The following is a 17,554-nucleotide window of genomic DNA, read 5'->3' on the forward strand; positions in this document are numbered from 1 at the left end:
AACGTTGTAAATTCCAACACATATTTCAATTGCAAAGTATGAATGAAAACTTTATAAAATTAGTTAAATTGCAGTGCCTCCATAAATGGCAATGTCCATGTAGGTCTTGTATCGTAGAAAATTTGGTTCACCAAACTATGATTAATTGATTATTGATAATATATATTATCACGGAAAGACAACACGGAACGTTTCTGTCGTAAACAGGCTCTAGTACTTAACCGTACCGTACACGATGACGTTGGTTATGCGTTAAGAAACCACAACAGCCTTAGAAACATGGGATCAACAACCAGGCCTCATGGACACTTGAGTCTCGGCGGGGCTCGAGCATTTGACTCTCTAGGCGGGAGCCTCGAGAAGCCACCGAGACTAGTGGCGTGTGATGTTAAATTGCCGGTATTACGTTCTCCGAGAGCACTCAGTGTGTCACCGTACGCTCCAGTTTCGCGGACACGCCATCCCAGCCGTGGGAAGTCGTTACGGGCCGTAATTGCGGTCTATGACATCGAATATTCTGAATTAAGTTCGTGCCTAAACAATGCGACAGTTTGTGACGCAACCGAGAAACTGTCGGTTATCACTGCGTAATACGTGGTAGTACAAAGGTACTGAGTCAACTCGCTTTTGATTGTGAAAGCTATTGTTGTAAGATATGAGTACTAAATCACAACTTTATAAATATGATTAATGTGGGGTCGGTAACATTCCTCTCTTTGGCGACATTAATCTAGCTAAAGTTCTCAATAATTCAAAACATTCCGCGGCCAATCAGCCGCTCAGCCTATATTCAATCAGCGTCGGCGTTGTCGGGCGATACGTTGAGGTGCGCGTGCGCAAATCAATTTGCTCGCAATCTCGATAGCGTGTGATAGTCAATCTCTAACGAGCTACCGACTGACCGAGCTCAGGCACGTTTTATAAAGCTCACATTAAGAGTTAACATGCAGGAAAATGCCATAAACAGGCACTAGAATATAATAAAATAGCGTTGATACAATTTGCAAGCAAACACTAACCACTTTCAATTCTCGCGTGAATAGTCCAGCCCGGGTTTGTGGAATAATCGTTATGAATTGTTTATACAATTTGATTTGCTAATATTGGTATGGTATTTAATTGAATAGATACTATAAATCATGGCAGCTATTTTACACCGTAGCGGTATCGGGTAAGCATTCAGTGTTACGTTTCATTCTTGTTTGAAAAATGTGAGTGCAAACGGGAACGTTAGGGTACACACATGTGTAATCAAGCGACGAAAATGCGTTGTCACGGTGAGTGTTCCGGACTAAAGTGTACCAGGGGAACTCGAGGAAAGCGATGATTCTTTTCAAGCGTAATCTGTTTACGGCTGAAATACAAAATTATCTTCCAAACATATGAAGTTTGCCAGCAGGCAATCAATCATAGAGATTGAAGGGGCGCGGAAAGCCGCGAACGCCAAAACCGGCGAAAAAGACTGTTATGTATGAAAGCTTCGAGTAATACAGCACAAATCAATCATAGATTTTTACGACGATCCATCACGAGTTTTCAATAAAAAAATCGTGTTATAATAATTCAATATGTAGGCGCGAAGGGACTCTTATGTGCGTACTTAAGATGATTGAGATGTGTTTTTCAACTTTCTCATCCATTCGAGAAGCTGTAGGTACCTAACTAAATTGTCTAATATTTTGATCACATTAGAAATCGATTACTTCCCCGTTTAGCATGCCTAAGAGCGATAGCACTCAACATAGCAAAGGGTCTTGAGGCTAAGCTTGACAAAGAGTTCATATGGAAGAGTTTAATGGAAAATCTTAAATAATTGGCTTCTGTAATAGTGACAATAGGTGATCTCGCAATAGATTGAACCTTGGCCGTGTCTTCGGCAATCAGGTTCAGTGGATCTCGCTTCCGCGAAGAGAGGCAGCTATTCTGAAGCAGACAAACGCACGACAAGTGCACAAAGGGCGTTGGAACGTGGCATTGCAAAGGTGAGCAAATCTTTTATTCAAGTCTAGATATCACGCTTTTACTTTTCTTTTATTGTTATGTTTCTTCTATTGTGAAATTTATTCCAAATAAACAGATGAGTTTTTGAAGAATTAAAATGTTTAAAGAATTAAAAATCTTATTAACCCCAGTGTTATTATTATATATTTCGATTTAGTTGTCAATTAACTGTAGGTACACCAATAAAATAAATAAAAAATAAAATAAAATAAAAATAAAAATAAAAGCCTTTTATTTCATGAACATTTAAAAATTGTTTACATACCTATTTGATTTATGTTTTAAATAGTTATTCAAGAACCTCGTGTTCACAGGTGAAGGCCTCCTCCAAAGCCCTCCATGTATCTCGATCCTTGGCCACTTAAATTGTATCCAATTTGGCCCGGCAATTTTGGTAACATCATCTTGCCATCTCATAGTGGGTCTTCCTTTCCCTCTTTTCCCTAGAGGTTCCCTAGGTACACCAATACAGGTAACTTAATAACTTGGTACACAAAACAACTCTTTACCTAGAATACCTATGTAAAATAAATGTATATATTCCGTATCGTATTGAGGATTTAGGAAATATAAAATAACAATAATGCCTAGTCAACCGAGGATAACAAGCCGCGCTAATTTAACTCAGTAAGCTAATTTATCCACTATTTAGTTGGTAAACGTGAGATCCATATCGCGGAGTGCAGTCGGAGCCGGGCCGCGCATCGAAATCGCGGCGGGCGGGCCACTTTCCTTGCACCCACTAATAGGATTTACTTTAGTTCGCTGTAATTTCATCTTGTTTATAATTATGTTAGAGGAGTTGCTGTCGTTGCTGGATTTAATTAAACATTGTTATTTCCTGGTTTATGCACATATGTGTTCCTCCTTATAAAGACTATTATTGTAGACGTTTTGATAACAAAAAAGTAAACCACATTTTTTGGCGATTTTGCTCTTGCAGATTTATTGTGAGAATTATTCAAATAATCGATAAGGACATCGATATCATGACATGGTAGCAAATTTCAAATTAGATTAAGAGCAGACAAGGCTTAACAGGACAATAGCTCTCGTCACACCGCATTATGCATTCTCTTAGAAGCTCGAGGCCCCGAAGATTCAGATTAGACTAAGAATTCCGTTTGAAACACACCTACATACATAAACTACGATGAAGTGCTTGCTTATGTATTAGCTTAGTTGCAAGTTTCGATGAAATTATGATAAGTAGGTATAGGATAAACTCGGAAAACGCAAATGTGTCAAGGAACATGTAAAGATTACCTACGAGTTTCAGGCAAGTTCGCATAAAGCCAGTGCGATTTAATGAATAGTAAATGTAGGCTTATCTTTAAACAGCATGGTATATTAGCAGGTATTCTTATCAAAGGTAAGGTAAGCCAATCAGTTAAGCAGCTTAAGCAAAATTCCCATAGAAAGATTAACATATCTCACGCAAACGAACGTTGAGCAAAATTTATTATAAAATCATGAACACAACAGGCTCAAACTCAGATCAAACAAAGATATATATTTAGGGAAGCGAGCAACAACAGTGATATTTCACATGTATACACCGTCCATAATACTATTCAAAATCCTTAGATATAACGTCGCCATAAGAGGAAGTCGCGGGTGCAATCGCAGCCATCGCAGCGCGGCCGTGGTGTGCGAGAACATTTAAATTATCGCGGAGTTAGATCCGCGCCCATAATCACACCGTTCATTTGTAAGTCCAGCTAACAGTAACAGTACCGACCGCCCGGCGAAAGTATCGCCATCAGATTAACTACGTTCATGCTCAATATTATTCAGAGCTGAGAAAAACAATCGTGCCTCGTTAAGTTGAGATAGCAAGACCATGATTGTGAGAATCTTGTTGTGTAGATAATAATCCAAAATTTATAGCTTTTCAGCGAAAAACATCTCAACGGTTAGGACTAGTAAAATCCAGCGGTTTTATTAGTGCCTGATTTATTAGCGGTTTTATTAGCGTCAATATTTGCCCCACTGTTACTTAATTCGAATTGAAATCATTGGAACTTTGCATCGCTTTGTTTTAAAAAACTTATCAAATTAACGGTTCAATATTTTTCATAAAACCGCCTATATATGAAACGCCTATAGAGTAAGACCAAGCTAAGTTGGCAGCGATTTTGATAGCCCAGACTGTGCAAGTGTTATATTAAACGCCAAGCTTCTATGAAATGATGACCTACTAATAACACTTGCACATTCTACGCTTCTAGACGTTTCAACACATTAAAATAACTAATTTAAATATCGAGCCAACAACAATACCACTTACAAAACAAACGATTACGCAAGTCGAAAATTCTTCTAACCGAATATCAACTGCTCAATCTATCAAAGTTGAATGGTCATGTCAGTCGGCCAGCCCTAATTACAGCCCGCTTGAAACTACTAAAGAGACCTTTACCGTCAATGTATCAATCCTACAAGGTAGATAGCAACGCGAGATCGAGGGCCATGCTAATGAGACCGACCGGTTAAAAGGGACAATTGGTTGCCTGCAACTGTGGAGCTATCTTTCAGACATTTAAAGGCTATATTTCTCGTAATCTTGCGGGGGATTAAGAATGTTGTTAGGCGTTGATTAATTGCTTTCTAACTGAATAGGATTAGGAATGTTTGCTACTGTGTTGCAAATTATATATAAAGTGATAAATAGATCACTATATTAATGTCATTAATGTAGTCTCATATGTTTAACATTTTGTAGTCTCGTTGAATACCTAATAACAATTCCCGTTCCTTTCTTCGTTCTTTCCTTTCCTTCATTCCTTGAATCTAGAACATTAAACCTACTGACTCAAAGAAACACAAGTGACGTTTTGATAAAATATTTTTACTAAAATTTGATTAGCTGTGAGTAATAAGCAGAAATACAATTTGAATACTTCTCATTATCTGTACAAGCTTTAGTAGTAGTGCTTCTTTCTAGAATCTGGGAATAAACGGCAACTTTCCATGTTTGATGTAAAACTTGTGTTATTGAATAAGATTTATTCCATCCCTTTGACGCAATCTATTGACTGCACTATCGAGGCACAACACAAATAAGAAATTGATTGCGTCGTGTGGCTAGTGACATTTTAGTGCTGGTATGGCGGGGCAAGAGTCTCATCCACTGCGGACTCTCAAATTTGAAGAACTGAAAATATTAAGCTTTAAGAGGCCGGTATCGATTTTAGTCGCAAAAATGTAAAATTGATAGATTTAGTCGATAAAATTGTACACCTTTTGTTACGTAATAGAAATAACAAGTACTGGTATCTATTAGCACGTCTTTTTATCTTGAATTTGTATAGATCATTTTTTTGAAAACTGACTCACTAAATTAGTAATGATTTTTTTTCTGAAGGACGTTTAAACGCGCGTAAAGCACTGATTTAGTCGATCTTATTTGTAAATTTCGTAAAGTTGGGACTGCTAAAAATGATAATTTTGTATTACACATATCCTGTACTCCAACTTGCATAGACTACATTTTTAGGGTTCCGTAGCCAAATGGCAAAAAACGGAACCCTTATAGATTCGTCATGTCTGTCTGTCTGTCTGTCCGTCTGTCCGTCTGTCTGTCCGTCCGTATGTCACAGCCACTTTTCTCCGAAACTATAAGAACTATACTGTTGAAACTTGGTAAGTAGATGTATTCTGTGAACCGCATTAAGATTTTCAGACAAAAATAGAAAAAAAACAATAAATTTTTGGGGTTCCCCATACTTCGAACTGAAACTCAAAATTTTTTTTTTCATCAAACCCATACGTGTGGGGTATCTATGGATAGGTCTTCAAAAATGATATTGAGGTTTCTAATATCATTTTTTTCTAAACTGAATAGTTTGCGCGAGAGACACTTCCAAAGTGGTAAAATGTGTGTCCCCCCCCCCTGTAACTTCTAAAATAAGAGAATGATAAAACTAAAAAAAATATATGATGTACATTACCATGTAAACTTCCACCGAAAATTGGTTTGAACGAGATCTAGTAAGTAGTTTTTTTTTAATACGTCATAAATCGCTTAAATACGGAACCCTTCATGGGCGAGTCCGACTCGCACTTGGCCGCTTTTTGTTATATGATATTGAACAAGAGTAAATGAAAGTTAGACGAAATCAATTTTCACCAGATATTACTTCAAAACAAGTGAACATTTTTCGTGAAAATCGACTTAACTTCAACGTAATTTTGATACTTCAACAATCCACAACATTTCCTGAATCTGTTCTTATACATCATTTTTTATAATTTGTAACTATAATTTTTTGATGAATTTTTAAAAACTGCCCCTTCTTGTCATATATTGCCGGTGACGCACGCTCGGGACCTTATTATTAAAAGGCAAGATGAGAAGACGTGTTAATAGAAACCAATACTTGTTATTTAGATATTACGTAACAAAAGGAGTACAATTTCAACGACTAAATCTATCAATTTTACATTTTGGCTCTAAAATCGTTAACGGAGCCTTAAAGTACAATTTTTGAAGTCTAGTGTCCCAGCCCTTACTAGTTAAATAGTTATTATTGTAGATGTAAAAACAATCATGGCCGGGACACGGCACAAATTCAAACCCATCCAACATTTCTTCGGTCTCAATGACGGTGCAGCCCTACCTAACCCGTCTACCTCCACCCTGCACTAGCGCCATGTTTTTGTTGTTGCTCATGCATGCTTCATTCGTTCTCAAGTTTAATTTATGATCGTTTGAATAGAGTAGAAGAAATAATTAGAGAATTAATTAATCATACGGGGCATAGTACCAAAGATACTGGCAGCATTTCCTCGCTGAATTGCAACGCTTATTCGTTGAGCGAGGAAGCTGCCAGCCCTTTTGTAGTTGTTTTAGTTTTGTAGGTAGTTTTGATTTTATTTAGGTTATTTTATTGTTACTTTATGTTCTTTATGTTGTTGTTCAATAAAAAAATATACGAGTATGTATTAACTCGTCCGCTCCCACGGCTCATATATGAGCCAGAACGCTTCGCTTATGGTGACGTCACATCGTGGGATTTGACAGGTTAATCATACAACAACTAAAATTTTATATTTTAACACCTAGTAGGTGAACTGGAATTTAGGATCCAGTATGGGAACACAACACGCTGCAGCCGATTTCGCGCTGACATTTGAATAGGGCCGTCCCGTGTACCGGCACCCGACGTCGACGAGTGCCGACATTGTTCCCATAGCGCCGAACCACTGGCCCATTCACAAGGAAATTTACTAACTACACATCAACTATATCGATCAGTTTATATTGACATTACCAATGGGTGTTTAACTAATATCTGCGTCAAGAGAAACAAAAAGTACCAAAACCGTAAGTCGACCAACCGACCGTAAGTGGGACTTCAAGAAGAAGCAATTAAGTTTGGAAACTAAAAATATATATTTTTTAAGTTCTCGTAATAATAATACATAATAGAAAAAAAATCTAACGACCGTTTCGTTACAGCTGTTACGTCAAATTATGTAAAAATATTTTTCTATAATGATAATATCGAGAGAGGAAAATCGGGACGTTTGTATGGCGAAGCGGTCACGTGACTTCGACTCTTTTCGCCTTAAGGGAACTAACTTCTTAATTATATAAATACTTACTCCATAAAGCGAACTACAGCTACGCCAGCCATTGTTTCAATATATCCAATAGCTGTTGGATTTTACAGTCTCTACACAACGGAATCATAAGTTACAGCTAGGATTACGTTACCTGGATAGAAGGAACTAATTTGTTTCACTGTTTTATGAGGGTCGTAAGCAACAAGTAAGAAAGTAAGTATTATAGGCTGTAAACTCCATGGGCATAATAGTACGAAGAAGCTGAAGCCGGAATGTGGCAATTTAAAATGACTGTGATTCGTAGTTACTAGTTTCACATTCGAAACCCGTGTTTAAGTAATAGGTAATAAAGAATTATGTAACTAGTTGTATTTTCAGTTTACACCTTTCTTATTCGATTACCTACATCCTTTACAATGAAGAAGATTCTACTTCGTAGAACATAAAAACTTTCGTTTTTTTATAAAAAAAATCACTCATGAAGTTGCGCACTACAATATGAATACTGAAATGGTGGTCGGTAGAGTAGACTACAGAGCATGTACAAGCAAGTTCCAATCGCATTATGAGAAAAATATCAAGTTAGTTCGGAAACTTCATTTTTTTCTGCTCTTGAAAGACAGCATGACCGAAATCAAGCAATCTTGTGGAGATCAACTCTTAAGACGGCTTAATAAAAATGTAATTTCGTTTACTGGTATTGCAAACGTGACCCCACACATTAAACACATCCCAAACAATAAATGCGTCATAACGCTTCTGCATTAGATTATCTGTACGCGATACGTGTCTTGAAATAATGTTATAGCCCACGTCGGCTCTGGGGAGCGTTCCAATAAAACTATTGAAATATCGCCACAACACCGCCGCACGCTCCGTGTTTCAGAATCTAAGTGATGCACTTAACAGTAACTAATGTGCGTGAACGCTTAAGTGTCAATTCGACCACCAGGAAACGGTTATCCCAAGATTAAACCATACAATTATGACATGTAGGTAATCACCTGTGGTAATCACTGATTAGGTTCTCATTCAGGTTTGATTTAATTATGAAAGGCGTTATTAAGATGGATGGAAGAATGCATAGGTACACACATGTTTTAAATTCAACAAGCTAAGAACAACCGAAAGATCTGCTTTCTAAAGATTAAGATTTGTTTGTAAGTATTTACCTACTTACTCTTATTCTAATTGTGTTGACAATCCTTATTGGAGCTATAATATTGTTATTATCAGTATTGTTATTATTTTCATTTTTATTTTGACAATAATGATAGGAATTCTTATATTTTTGACATCAATACAAACTTATTATGCAATTGTCTTTCATGAAATAAATCGTCTAATCTAATCTAAGTATCTGGAAGATATTGATTTTTAATTTGCCTAGTTCGACTTTTTAAGTATATAATATTTTTATTTTTTGTTCATATCTAAAACCTTTAAACGAGCATATTTATTTATTTATTTATTTATATCGAGATCCCCGAAATATATATATATCGGAGAAAGATGGTCCTAATGGCGGTGGGCGCGTGGGGGTAGTACCTAGATGTATTACTTCACAGCCAAAATAGTAGGTATGCTACCAACGCATGAAATAAACATTCGGACTCATTAACCATACTAGTGCCTACTATATTTCAGTACTAAATGATGAAAAGAACTAATTGCTATTAGAATGTTGACTGGTTAAATTGAAAATAAAAGATCACATGAAATCGTTCAAATCTTTATTTCAGTCAAACTAAACCGGTTCCAACCCTACACCTCTGACCCGAGAAGATTTAACCCGGCAACAAACTCGGCGGGACACATCTTTTCAAAACAACACATAGTTTCTTTATTTTACAAAAGTAAGCTTCTAATGGCACATAAGAAATCAAAATAACACTTGGAATAAAACACTTAGCTAAACGGTTAAAGAACGTAAGAATCTATAAGCTTTCAGAATAATCCTTCAGGTATAAGCCTTCAGGAACGTAGCGAATTAGGCACGAGGTATGGCTAACGATAACGTCCGATCTCTAGCGCGGTCCGATCAAGAAGAAAAAAGCCAGTTCCAGCGGCGGAGCCAACTACTCCCGCCTCCAATTCAAGTTGGTAAACCTGCCTGACCAGTCTACCAACATAACGACAAAAATGCCAGTTCGTGCCTACGTTCACTCAAGATATACCTCTTGACGTTCCAAAGCCTTCTACCTGTCATCTTAGTTCAATAATACGCCAATAGATGGTGGCGTTATTCACTACGCAACTTTATTATTTCGTTACAAGCAAATAATACGTAGCCAAACATTGCTAATCGACTTTATACAGGCGTCTAACTATGAACTGTAACGCTGCAATATGTCCTTCTGGTGTCTCGCTCCGACATATATATATATATGTATTTCGGGGATCTCGGAATAAACGGCTCTAATGATTTCGATGAAATTTGATATATGGGGGCGAAAAATCGATCTAGCTAGGTCTTATCCCTGGGAAAACGCGCATTTTCGAGTTTTTATATGTTTTCCGAGCTTCGCTCGGTCTCCCAGATATTATTGATTTAAACTAACACGATTTTCACTCATAATTTTACTACTTACATACTTATAACTTTTTTTTTCTTTTTTTTTTGAAGTGAAAACTTCTTTAGCGGCACTGTGCACTTTTGAGGTGGGGAAAAAATGATAAACTCGAGACAGCGTAAGGCGTAAGATGTAAGGCGTAAGACTTAACCCTCACTTTCTACCGCGCGGCGAAAATGTATGCCTGAGCCTGCTGTTTCGTTAAGGCGGCGCAGGGCGCTTGCGCGAATGTGCGTGTGTTTGTGTTACAGCGTGCTACGCACATCCATGGATGGTGACTGCTGATGGCTCGACCGTCTGTGTACTCGTAAAATTCGTGTATATAAAGTGTTTAAAATATGGAAATTGAACAAAGTGCATCTATTAATGAAAAAGTGACGAAGACAGGGTTGGGCAGTATTTCAATTACATGTATTTGAAATACGTATTTGAAATACAAATTAGTATTTTGTATTTGTATTTCAAATACTACCTCAAAAGTATTTTGTATTTGGTATTTCAAATACTGCACTCACATGTATTTAGTATTTTGTATTTCAAATACTTCAAGCTTCAAAATACATTTCTATAAATACATTTTATTAAATTCTATAATCCTAAAATGTCTAATCTCTCGCACAAGCTGTGAGCCGACCGCGAACCTCCGATCCAGCCGAGATACAATTTTCATTGGCTGGATACTGGATCTATATTAGGTCAACTTCTGCGTGGAACTTTTCGTTTAAATCTAGGGGATAGGGTCATTGCAGTAGTTTCCGTCCATGCACTAGTTTTCGACGACTTGACGGATTATCAAATATATATTTCATTTTTAATTTACTACTTTTTGCGAAATCTTCATCTTCCTCGCGTTGTCCCGGCATTTTGCCACGGCTCATGGGAGCCTGGGGTCCGCTTGGAAACTAATCCCAGTAATTGGCGTTGGCACTAGTTTTTACGATAGCGACTGCCATCTGACCTTCCAACCCAGAGGGTAAACTAGGGCCGTAATTGGAAACCGAAAAGCGACTGGTAAATATCAAATAATATTTCGTACATAGTTCCGAAAAACTCATTGGTTCGAGCCGGGGTTCGAACTCGCGACCTCCGGATTGCAAGTCGCACGCTCTTACCGCTAGGCCACCAGCGCTTCCTTTTTGCGAAATATCATTGTTATATGTAGACAGATATGTTGCTTAGACGCCTTAGACATAAGGATTGAAATCAGTCCAAATTTGTGCAGGAATATAGGTATATATTCAAATTTCGTCAAGTGGACGTAAACTAGAGCTGGATGAAAACTAGCGCAATGACCCTATAAGTTTATATGAAAGGATATTCGTTAACGTTAAAACTAAATGCTAAACAAAAAAATAAATAAAGGTATATTTTGTAATTGAAATACATTATTTTAAACACTGTAATTTGTATTTTGTATTTCAAATACCCGTCACCAAAGTAGTTTGTATTTTGTATTTCAAATACTTTTAAAAATGTATTTTGTAATTTGTATTTCAAATACGTGGAAGCCAGTATTTTGCCCAACCCTGGACGAAGAAATAGCGAAAGAAAATTAGTGAGTACTTTATAAATATACCAGATGAAAACCCGGCTTCGCTCGCGTGAAATGTGACTCATATACACATGTAGGTACAAAATGTAGGTAGATATTTCTGTAGTTATCGGTTCTCAAGGAATATTAAAGGCAAAGCAAGGCATAGATTTGTATAGTATCGTTCATTGTGTTAATAAATATAGGAAATTAAAACTGCAAAAGTCAAGATGACATCCGGTGTCAGCATAGAAAAAGGGTGTAGATGTAATATTTGTAATATGTTTATACTTTATAGCATTAACCTATATTTTCATAACATCACAATACAGTGGCGGTACTTCCTTACAAGCCCAAAAGCCGAGCTTGCCTTACCGAAATTACGTAGTGATAAGATCAATAATCAATATAAGTAGATTATTTTTAAGTGTGTAAGTTTACACTTCTGCCGGCACTCCCGGAGTGCAACCCGTTGTTTTTTTGTTCATAATCACAATACGCTATATAAATTTGCGTGTACTTCCTAACTAAACATAAAATCAAATTATTTGCCACACATGTCATACTAATGCCGGTATATAAGTGAATCGTCGACATAGTAAGGTGAACCTGCTTGCTACAGGTTTAAATATCCACTTGCAATTCGTATAATTCAGCAAAATAAAGAACAATGACAACAGAGTTAGAACTATCTTCGTAGATCTACGAGTACACAAAATGGACATCTATCCGGAGAACATTATCGCAGGCAGCAAACGGAGTGCAGTAACCTATGTAAATATTCAAGCAGCAACAGCATCCATTCTACTCACTCGCAGTTTCAGGATTCCTAGGAAGCTATGTGAGAACTTTGCCAAACAGACGGCGACTGGGAATTGTTTGTATATATTTGTATAAGAAATGAGCACCGAAGTGGGAAGTGCAAAACTTTTTAGTATCGTTTTAAACTTTGTGTTTATTCAGCTTTATCAGAATTTTAATAGACAGTGATACAATGGCGTCCTCCTGCCGTCATTTTCAGTTTGTATGAACAATTTTGTAAATAATTGTTTGACAAACCATTTCCCTATCTGGCACTTTCCCAAATGAAACGTAACTCAATCTTACTGCAATAACATACTTATAAATAAAGCGTATTCTGTGTTGTCATTGTGTAAACAGGTGTCGGTTCTCATGAGTATTCTTTCTCCGGAGATGATAAATCAGGAGCACTAATAGCCTTCTATCAATCACGATTGTATCAATGGCTGAACTCTGACCATCCGTAAATATGTGTTATTTTTCTTAAGACATACTTTCCCTAACACTTTGAATGCAAAAAACACTTCTCCATTTATTTGGAAGAATTTAATGGCTTAACGGTAATGCCGATTACTGGAACACTTTTTACTCGAAATAAATGTACATTCTCGCTTTCTAATTGACAAATAAAATCTTAATTCAGGTCAGGCAGACACGACAGATGCAATCCTTTTAAGGGTTACTAACATGCTTGCCATTCGTGAAACCTTAGGCGGCAGCTGATACCAATTAATCCACTTTATAGATCGCGCATGTCATGCTTTACCGTTCGCCACATTGCCACCGCACGTGTTCATAATAATGAAACAAAAAACTGTTTTCATAAAATCTAGACAATAAGTATGTGATAAGTTTGACACTACCAAGATGTTAAGTAGTAAGTTAACATGTGGCAAATGAAAAAGTTAATACGGAATGTATGAAGACCATAGCAACAGCAAAAAAAAAAGAGATCATGTTCATTTTACACAAGGCATGTATTTTTACCTGTAGCGGGGCACTCTTGCAAGATACCTGGGAATAAAAATGACTGTAAAATGGAAGACTAGCTTGCATACTAGTTAACGGCATGTGAAAATACAGTAAATCCATTTGCTTTTGCGTCTTTTTGTATTTAAAAGCCGTAGACTGTAGCTGATGGTATACTTGCAGCTTTATGTCAGTTTCTCGATTTCCTGCAATAAAAAAGTTGAAGTTCTGTTTAAGTGAATTTAATGGTATATTATTGCTACTAGTAATAGATTGTGTGGTTACATTACTGATGGAAAAAAGAAACGAAGAAGACTGACTAAATCACTACATGGTATAAAACAAAGTCGCTTCCCGCTGTCTGTCTGTATGCTTAGATCTTTAAAACTACGCAACGGATATTGATGCGGCTTTTTTAATAGATAGAGTGATTCAAGAGGAAGGTTTATGTATAATTTGTTATTACGTGCGAAGCCGGGGCGGGTCGCCAGTAAATAAATAAGATAAGACGGATTTTAGTGAACGACAGGATTAATAGAAAGGAAAAGCGTGCCCTACCTCATATTATTCCATGCAAGTAAATCAAATGTCTTACAATCTACTTGCATTCCAGATACAGGCATGTAAGTTAGCATATTCACATGTGACATGTCAATTGATGGCATATGCCAGCTACAGTTAGGTGTATACCTGCCTTAACTATGGTGGTCATAGTCGCATACATCATTACTCCACCAAGACCATAACTTGCGAGTGTATCGCGAAACATAGGTAACCTGTTCCTTCCTGCAAAAGGCCAGAGGGTCGCATTCACCACCTGCACCGCTAATTGCCGCGCCTCCTCTATGCATTCAACAGTTATTCCTAACCCACAATAACAGCATTCAATAATTATTTATACTGTTTTGATCTTCCTGATGTTATTGATATTGAGGTTACCTTGTAAAGGTAGCTTTCCACCTACGCGAGATTAAATGCGAGTTAACTTTCGAGCGTGACTTACGCAAAAGGATATGAGCAATCGTGAGCGTTAAATCCTAGAAGGGTGACGCGACTAATTGATTTAGTGTACACAAACATATTTTATGGAAACCATAAATAGGTACGAGTACCTACTGCAGTCTATAAATAGGTATTCGAAAACTAGACATTCATTTACAAAGATGGGTAGGATAGATGGGTGGGAGATAACAGTGACAGTTATATACTAATGCATATCACAAATGTATAAGTAATAATAATATTAAATGATATTCGAAAGACTAAAAAGCACTTCTGAATAAATATAGAGCGAGTGGCATGCCTAATAACTCTTAAGTGAAACCTATGCTCAACACTCTCAGCATAGTGCAATAGTAAGCTGAAAATGATGACGATGATAATTTTATTAACTGTCTGTCTGTTGATCTTTATGCTCAGACCGCCAAACATTATATTGAGAATGTTACTTAGTACTGAAATTATACCTAATGGATGAAATTGGGTGCGCAACTTAGGTGGACAGACAAGTTGCGGGCAAAAGCCAGTATAGGTCATGTTCGATACAACTTGACTAATTAGTTGACAGGCACTTCGCTAGCCCATTGCGTTTGCTCACACTGTACATAGTTAACGGAGAGGTGCGATCTAGCATCTAAAGGTAAATTGCTATTGTCTATACGCCAATCGGCGGGCTCACTAACACCTTCTATGAAACAATGGACGAGGAAGTTACTGCTCATCCTTTGCAGAAATTAGTGCCATATATGTAGATCGCAAGTATAAGTATACCAGAGGCAAACATAGCGTGCCGATGGGGCCATAAATCACTAAGTCGGACCTCTCGCTCGCTTCAGTGTATAATCGCTACCTATAAGCGAGAAGTCCGACTTACTGACTTATGGCCAGAAACAGTGTCAAAAAAACATCAGCAGGTACGATACTTAACCAATTGTATGAAGTAATCCTTAATTTTTTTGGTTGTTGTAATTGAAAGTTAATTAACATTTATTTTCTATGCAATGCTCGTAGTTATACTATAACGTTTTTTATGTCGGGAAATACCGTATAAAGAATATAAATAATGAGTAATAAGTGTTCATTCATAACATTTTCTTGCATAAGTAGTAAAAATATAAAAACATGTACTAGTGGGAAGTACTTGGGGTGCGAAATAACCAACAACCGGTATGTAACGAAGCTAGTTTATTACTGACTGGTGGGGGCGGCGCGGGCGCATACACCTCACTCCTTCCCCTTTAATTTTGAAACCTTAAATTAAATAGCTCGCACTCCTTGCAACCTTCAGCACTCTGAGAGACCTCAGCTGATCCGTCGAGGTCAGCTTGAATGCAGTTAACACGACACTGTTTTGCCTTCTCAGCGCTGCACACCTTTTTTAGATGCCCTTTTTGTCCACACCCCTGGCAGCGGTAGTTCTTGTATTTACATTTACTGGCGTCGTGGCTCTTAAGGCCGCACACGGAGCAGCGTCGAGAGTCCGAGGACCCCCCGGTACCAGGGCGACTTGTACCAACCCGGTACATCGGCTCCTGCTTGACTTGCACGACGGCAGCTGGAACAGACGTAGTACGTGCGCTCCTGGCATACGCAGCCTTCTGGGCCACTTCCACGGCCTTCGCGAACGTCAACGTGGCATCCTGCTCGAACAGCCGGTCGCGCTCTGGGCCTACGCTCAGCCCCAGCACGAATCTGTCCCTAAGCAGCTCATCCAAGGAGGCTCCAAACTCGCATCGTACTGCAAGTCCACTTACTCGAGCCGCCCATTGTTCGATGTTTTCTGCAACGTCACGCGTCGCCTCATAAAATTTCGCCCGTTCGACGAAAATACAACGTTTTGGCGCTAATTGTTTATCTAACACTGCTACTAGCTCCTCGAACTTAGAATCCTCGACCTTCTTCGGATGCACTAAGTTCCTCACCAGTCGGAATGTCTCGTCACTTAAGTGAGTTAAAAGCAAGGCACACTTATTTGCCTCCGTCACCCCATTTAACTTAATATATTGTACTAATCTGCTTTTAAAAATCTCCCATTCCTGGGAATTGTGGTCAAACGCGGTTAAACTTCCGAGGATATTACTCGACATGACTTAAACAGATTAAATTATAATACACACACACGCGGGTAAACGTCCGTTCGTCGCCAGTGGGAAGTACTTGGGGTGCGAAATAACCAACAACCGGTATGTAACGAAGCTAGTTTATTACTGACTGGTGGGGGCAGCGCGGGCGCATACACCTCACTTAAGCTACAAACAATATTTACTAGTTCCATGAATGATTTTTTCAACTAAAATTAACGCCAAAACTAAACCGTGACATCAAAACTTGACACCATAAGTGTAGATATGCATTTATATGATAATTAGGTGTTTATCATGACAAGTGTCAATAAGTAGGGAGCATCGAACCTCATTAATTTCTATTAGTTCACGACATGACAATTTAACCAGCAATAGACGTTCGTCCGGTCACGGCTTTGATACAAGGGGCCGATTTCAAAAAACACTTCAAAAATCATGAAATGCACACGATCAAATTTAAAACTTAAGCAGGATGTAAGCAGCTTGCATACAAATTTGTTACAATGCCGTTCAGTCGGCGTGTGGTTTGTTCGATCGTCTGTGCATCCATTACTTTTCTTGCCGTCTGGGCGTGATTATCAAATTAGTAGAGAGTGCAGCCATCAATTACCGCATTGTGTGGCTTCACATCCCTTACTCTCTTGACGTGATTTACAAATTTAACGAGAGCACTTTAACGGTCATTTAAACCACGTCAGAAGATATCCATACAGTTCCTTAAGTCTAAGTATAACAAAACTGTGCCCAAACGTGTATCACTTTTAACTAACTTTATACAAACTTTATACTTAGGTGGCAAAAAATAAGCAGATATTTAGGGTGCCGTATCAAAAAAAGGAACCGCTATGGTGTGATTTCCTCTGTCATATGGAATCATTTTGAAAACTGAACTAGTAATGAACACGGCAGAAAGAACAAAGATTGTGGGTCATTAATTTATTAAGATAAAAAAAGAGGAAAGTATGCCGCTTTGCGTCCTTATCTCTGTTAAAATACTAGCTAACACGATTAAATGTAATTCATAA

General features: G+C 37.8%; 3 protein-coding genes across 3 annotated transcripts in view; all 3 read right to left on the reverse strand.

The window, feature by feature from the left end:
• LOC134651327 (lysine-specific histone demethylase 1A) overlaps positions 1–17,554 on the reverse strand; it is a 348,735-nt gene that overhangs the window by 264,368 nt on the left and 66,813 nt on the right. The gene's annotated exons all lie outside the window — the stretch shown is intronic.
• Positions 1–17,554, reverse strand: part of LOC134651346 (organic cation transporter protein) — a 499,346-nt gene that overhangs the window by 163,468 nt on the left and 318,324 nt on the right. The window lies entirely within an intron of this gene.
• Positions 15,582–16,532, reverse strand: LOC134651621 (uncharacterized). Its single transcript, XM_063506721.1, has one exon. It carries the CDS (start codon positions 16,530–16,532, stop codon positions 15,684–15,686), a length of 849 nt encoding a protein of 282 aa, XP_063362791.1. The 3' UTR covers positions 15,582–15,683.

Source organism: Cydia amplana, chromosome 10 (assembly GCF_948474715.1).
Source record: "Cydia amplana chromosome 10, ilCydAmpl1.1, whole genome shotgun sequence".
Taxonomy (NCBI): domain Eukaryota; kingdom Metazoa; phylum Arthropoda; class Insecta; order Lepidoptera; family Tortricidae; genus Cydia; species Cydia amplana.

What these genes read in the sequence shown, in the direction of transcription:
- LOC134651621 (XM_063506721.1), bottom strand. Translation starts at nt 16,532, where the DNA reads ATGTCGAGTAATATCCTCGGAAGTTTAACCGCGTTTGACCACAATTCC.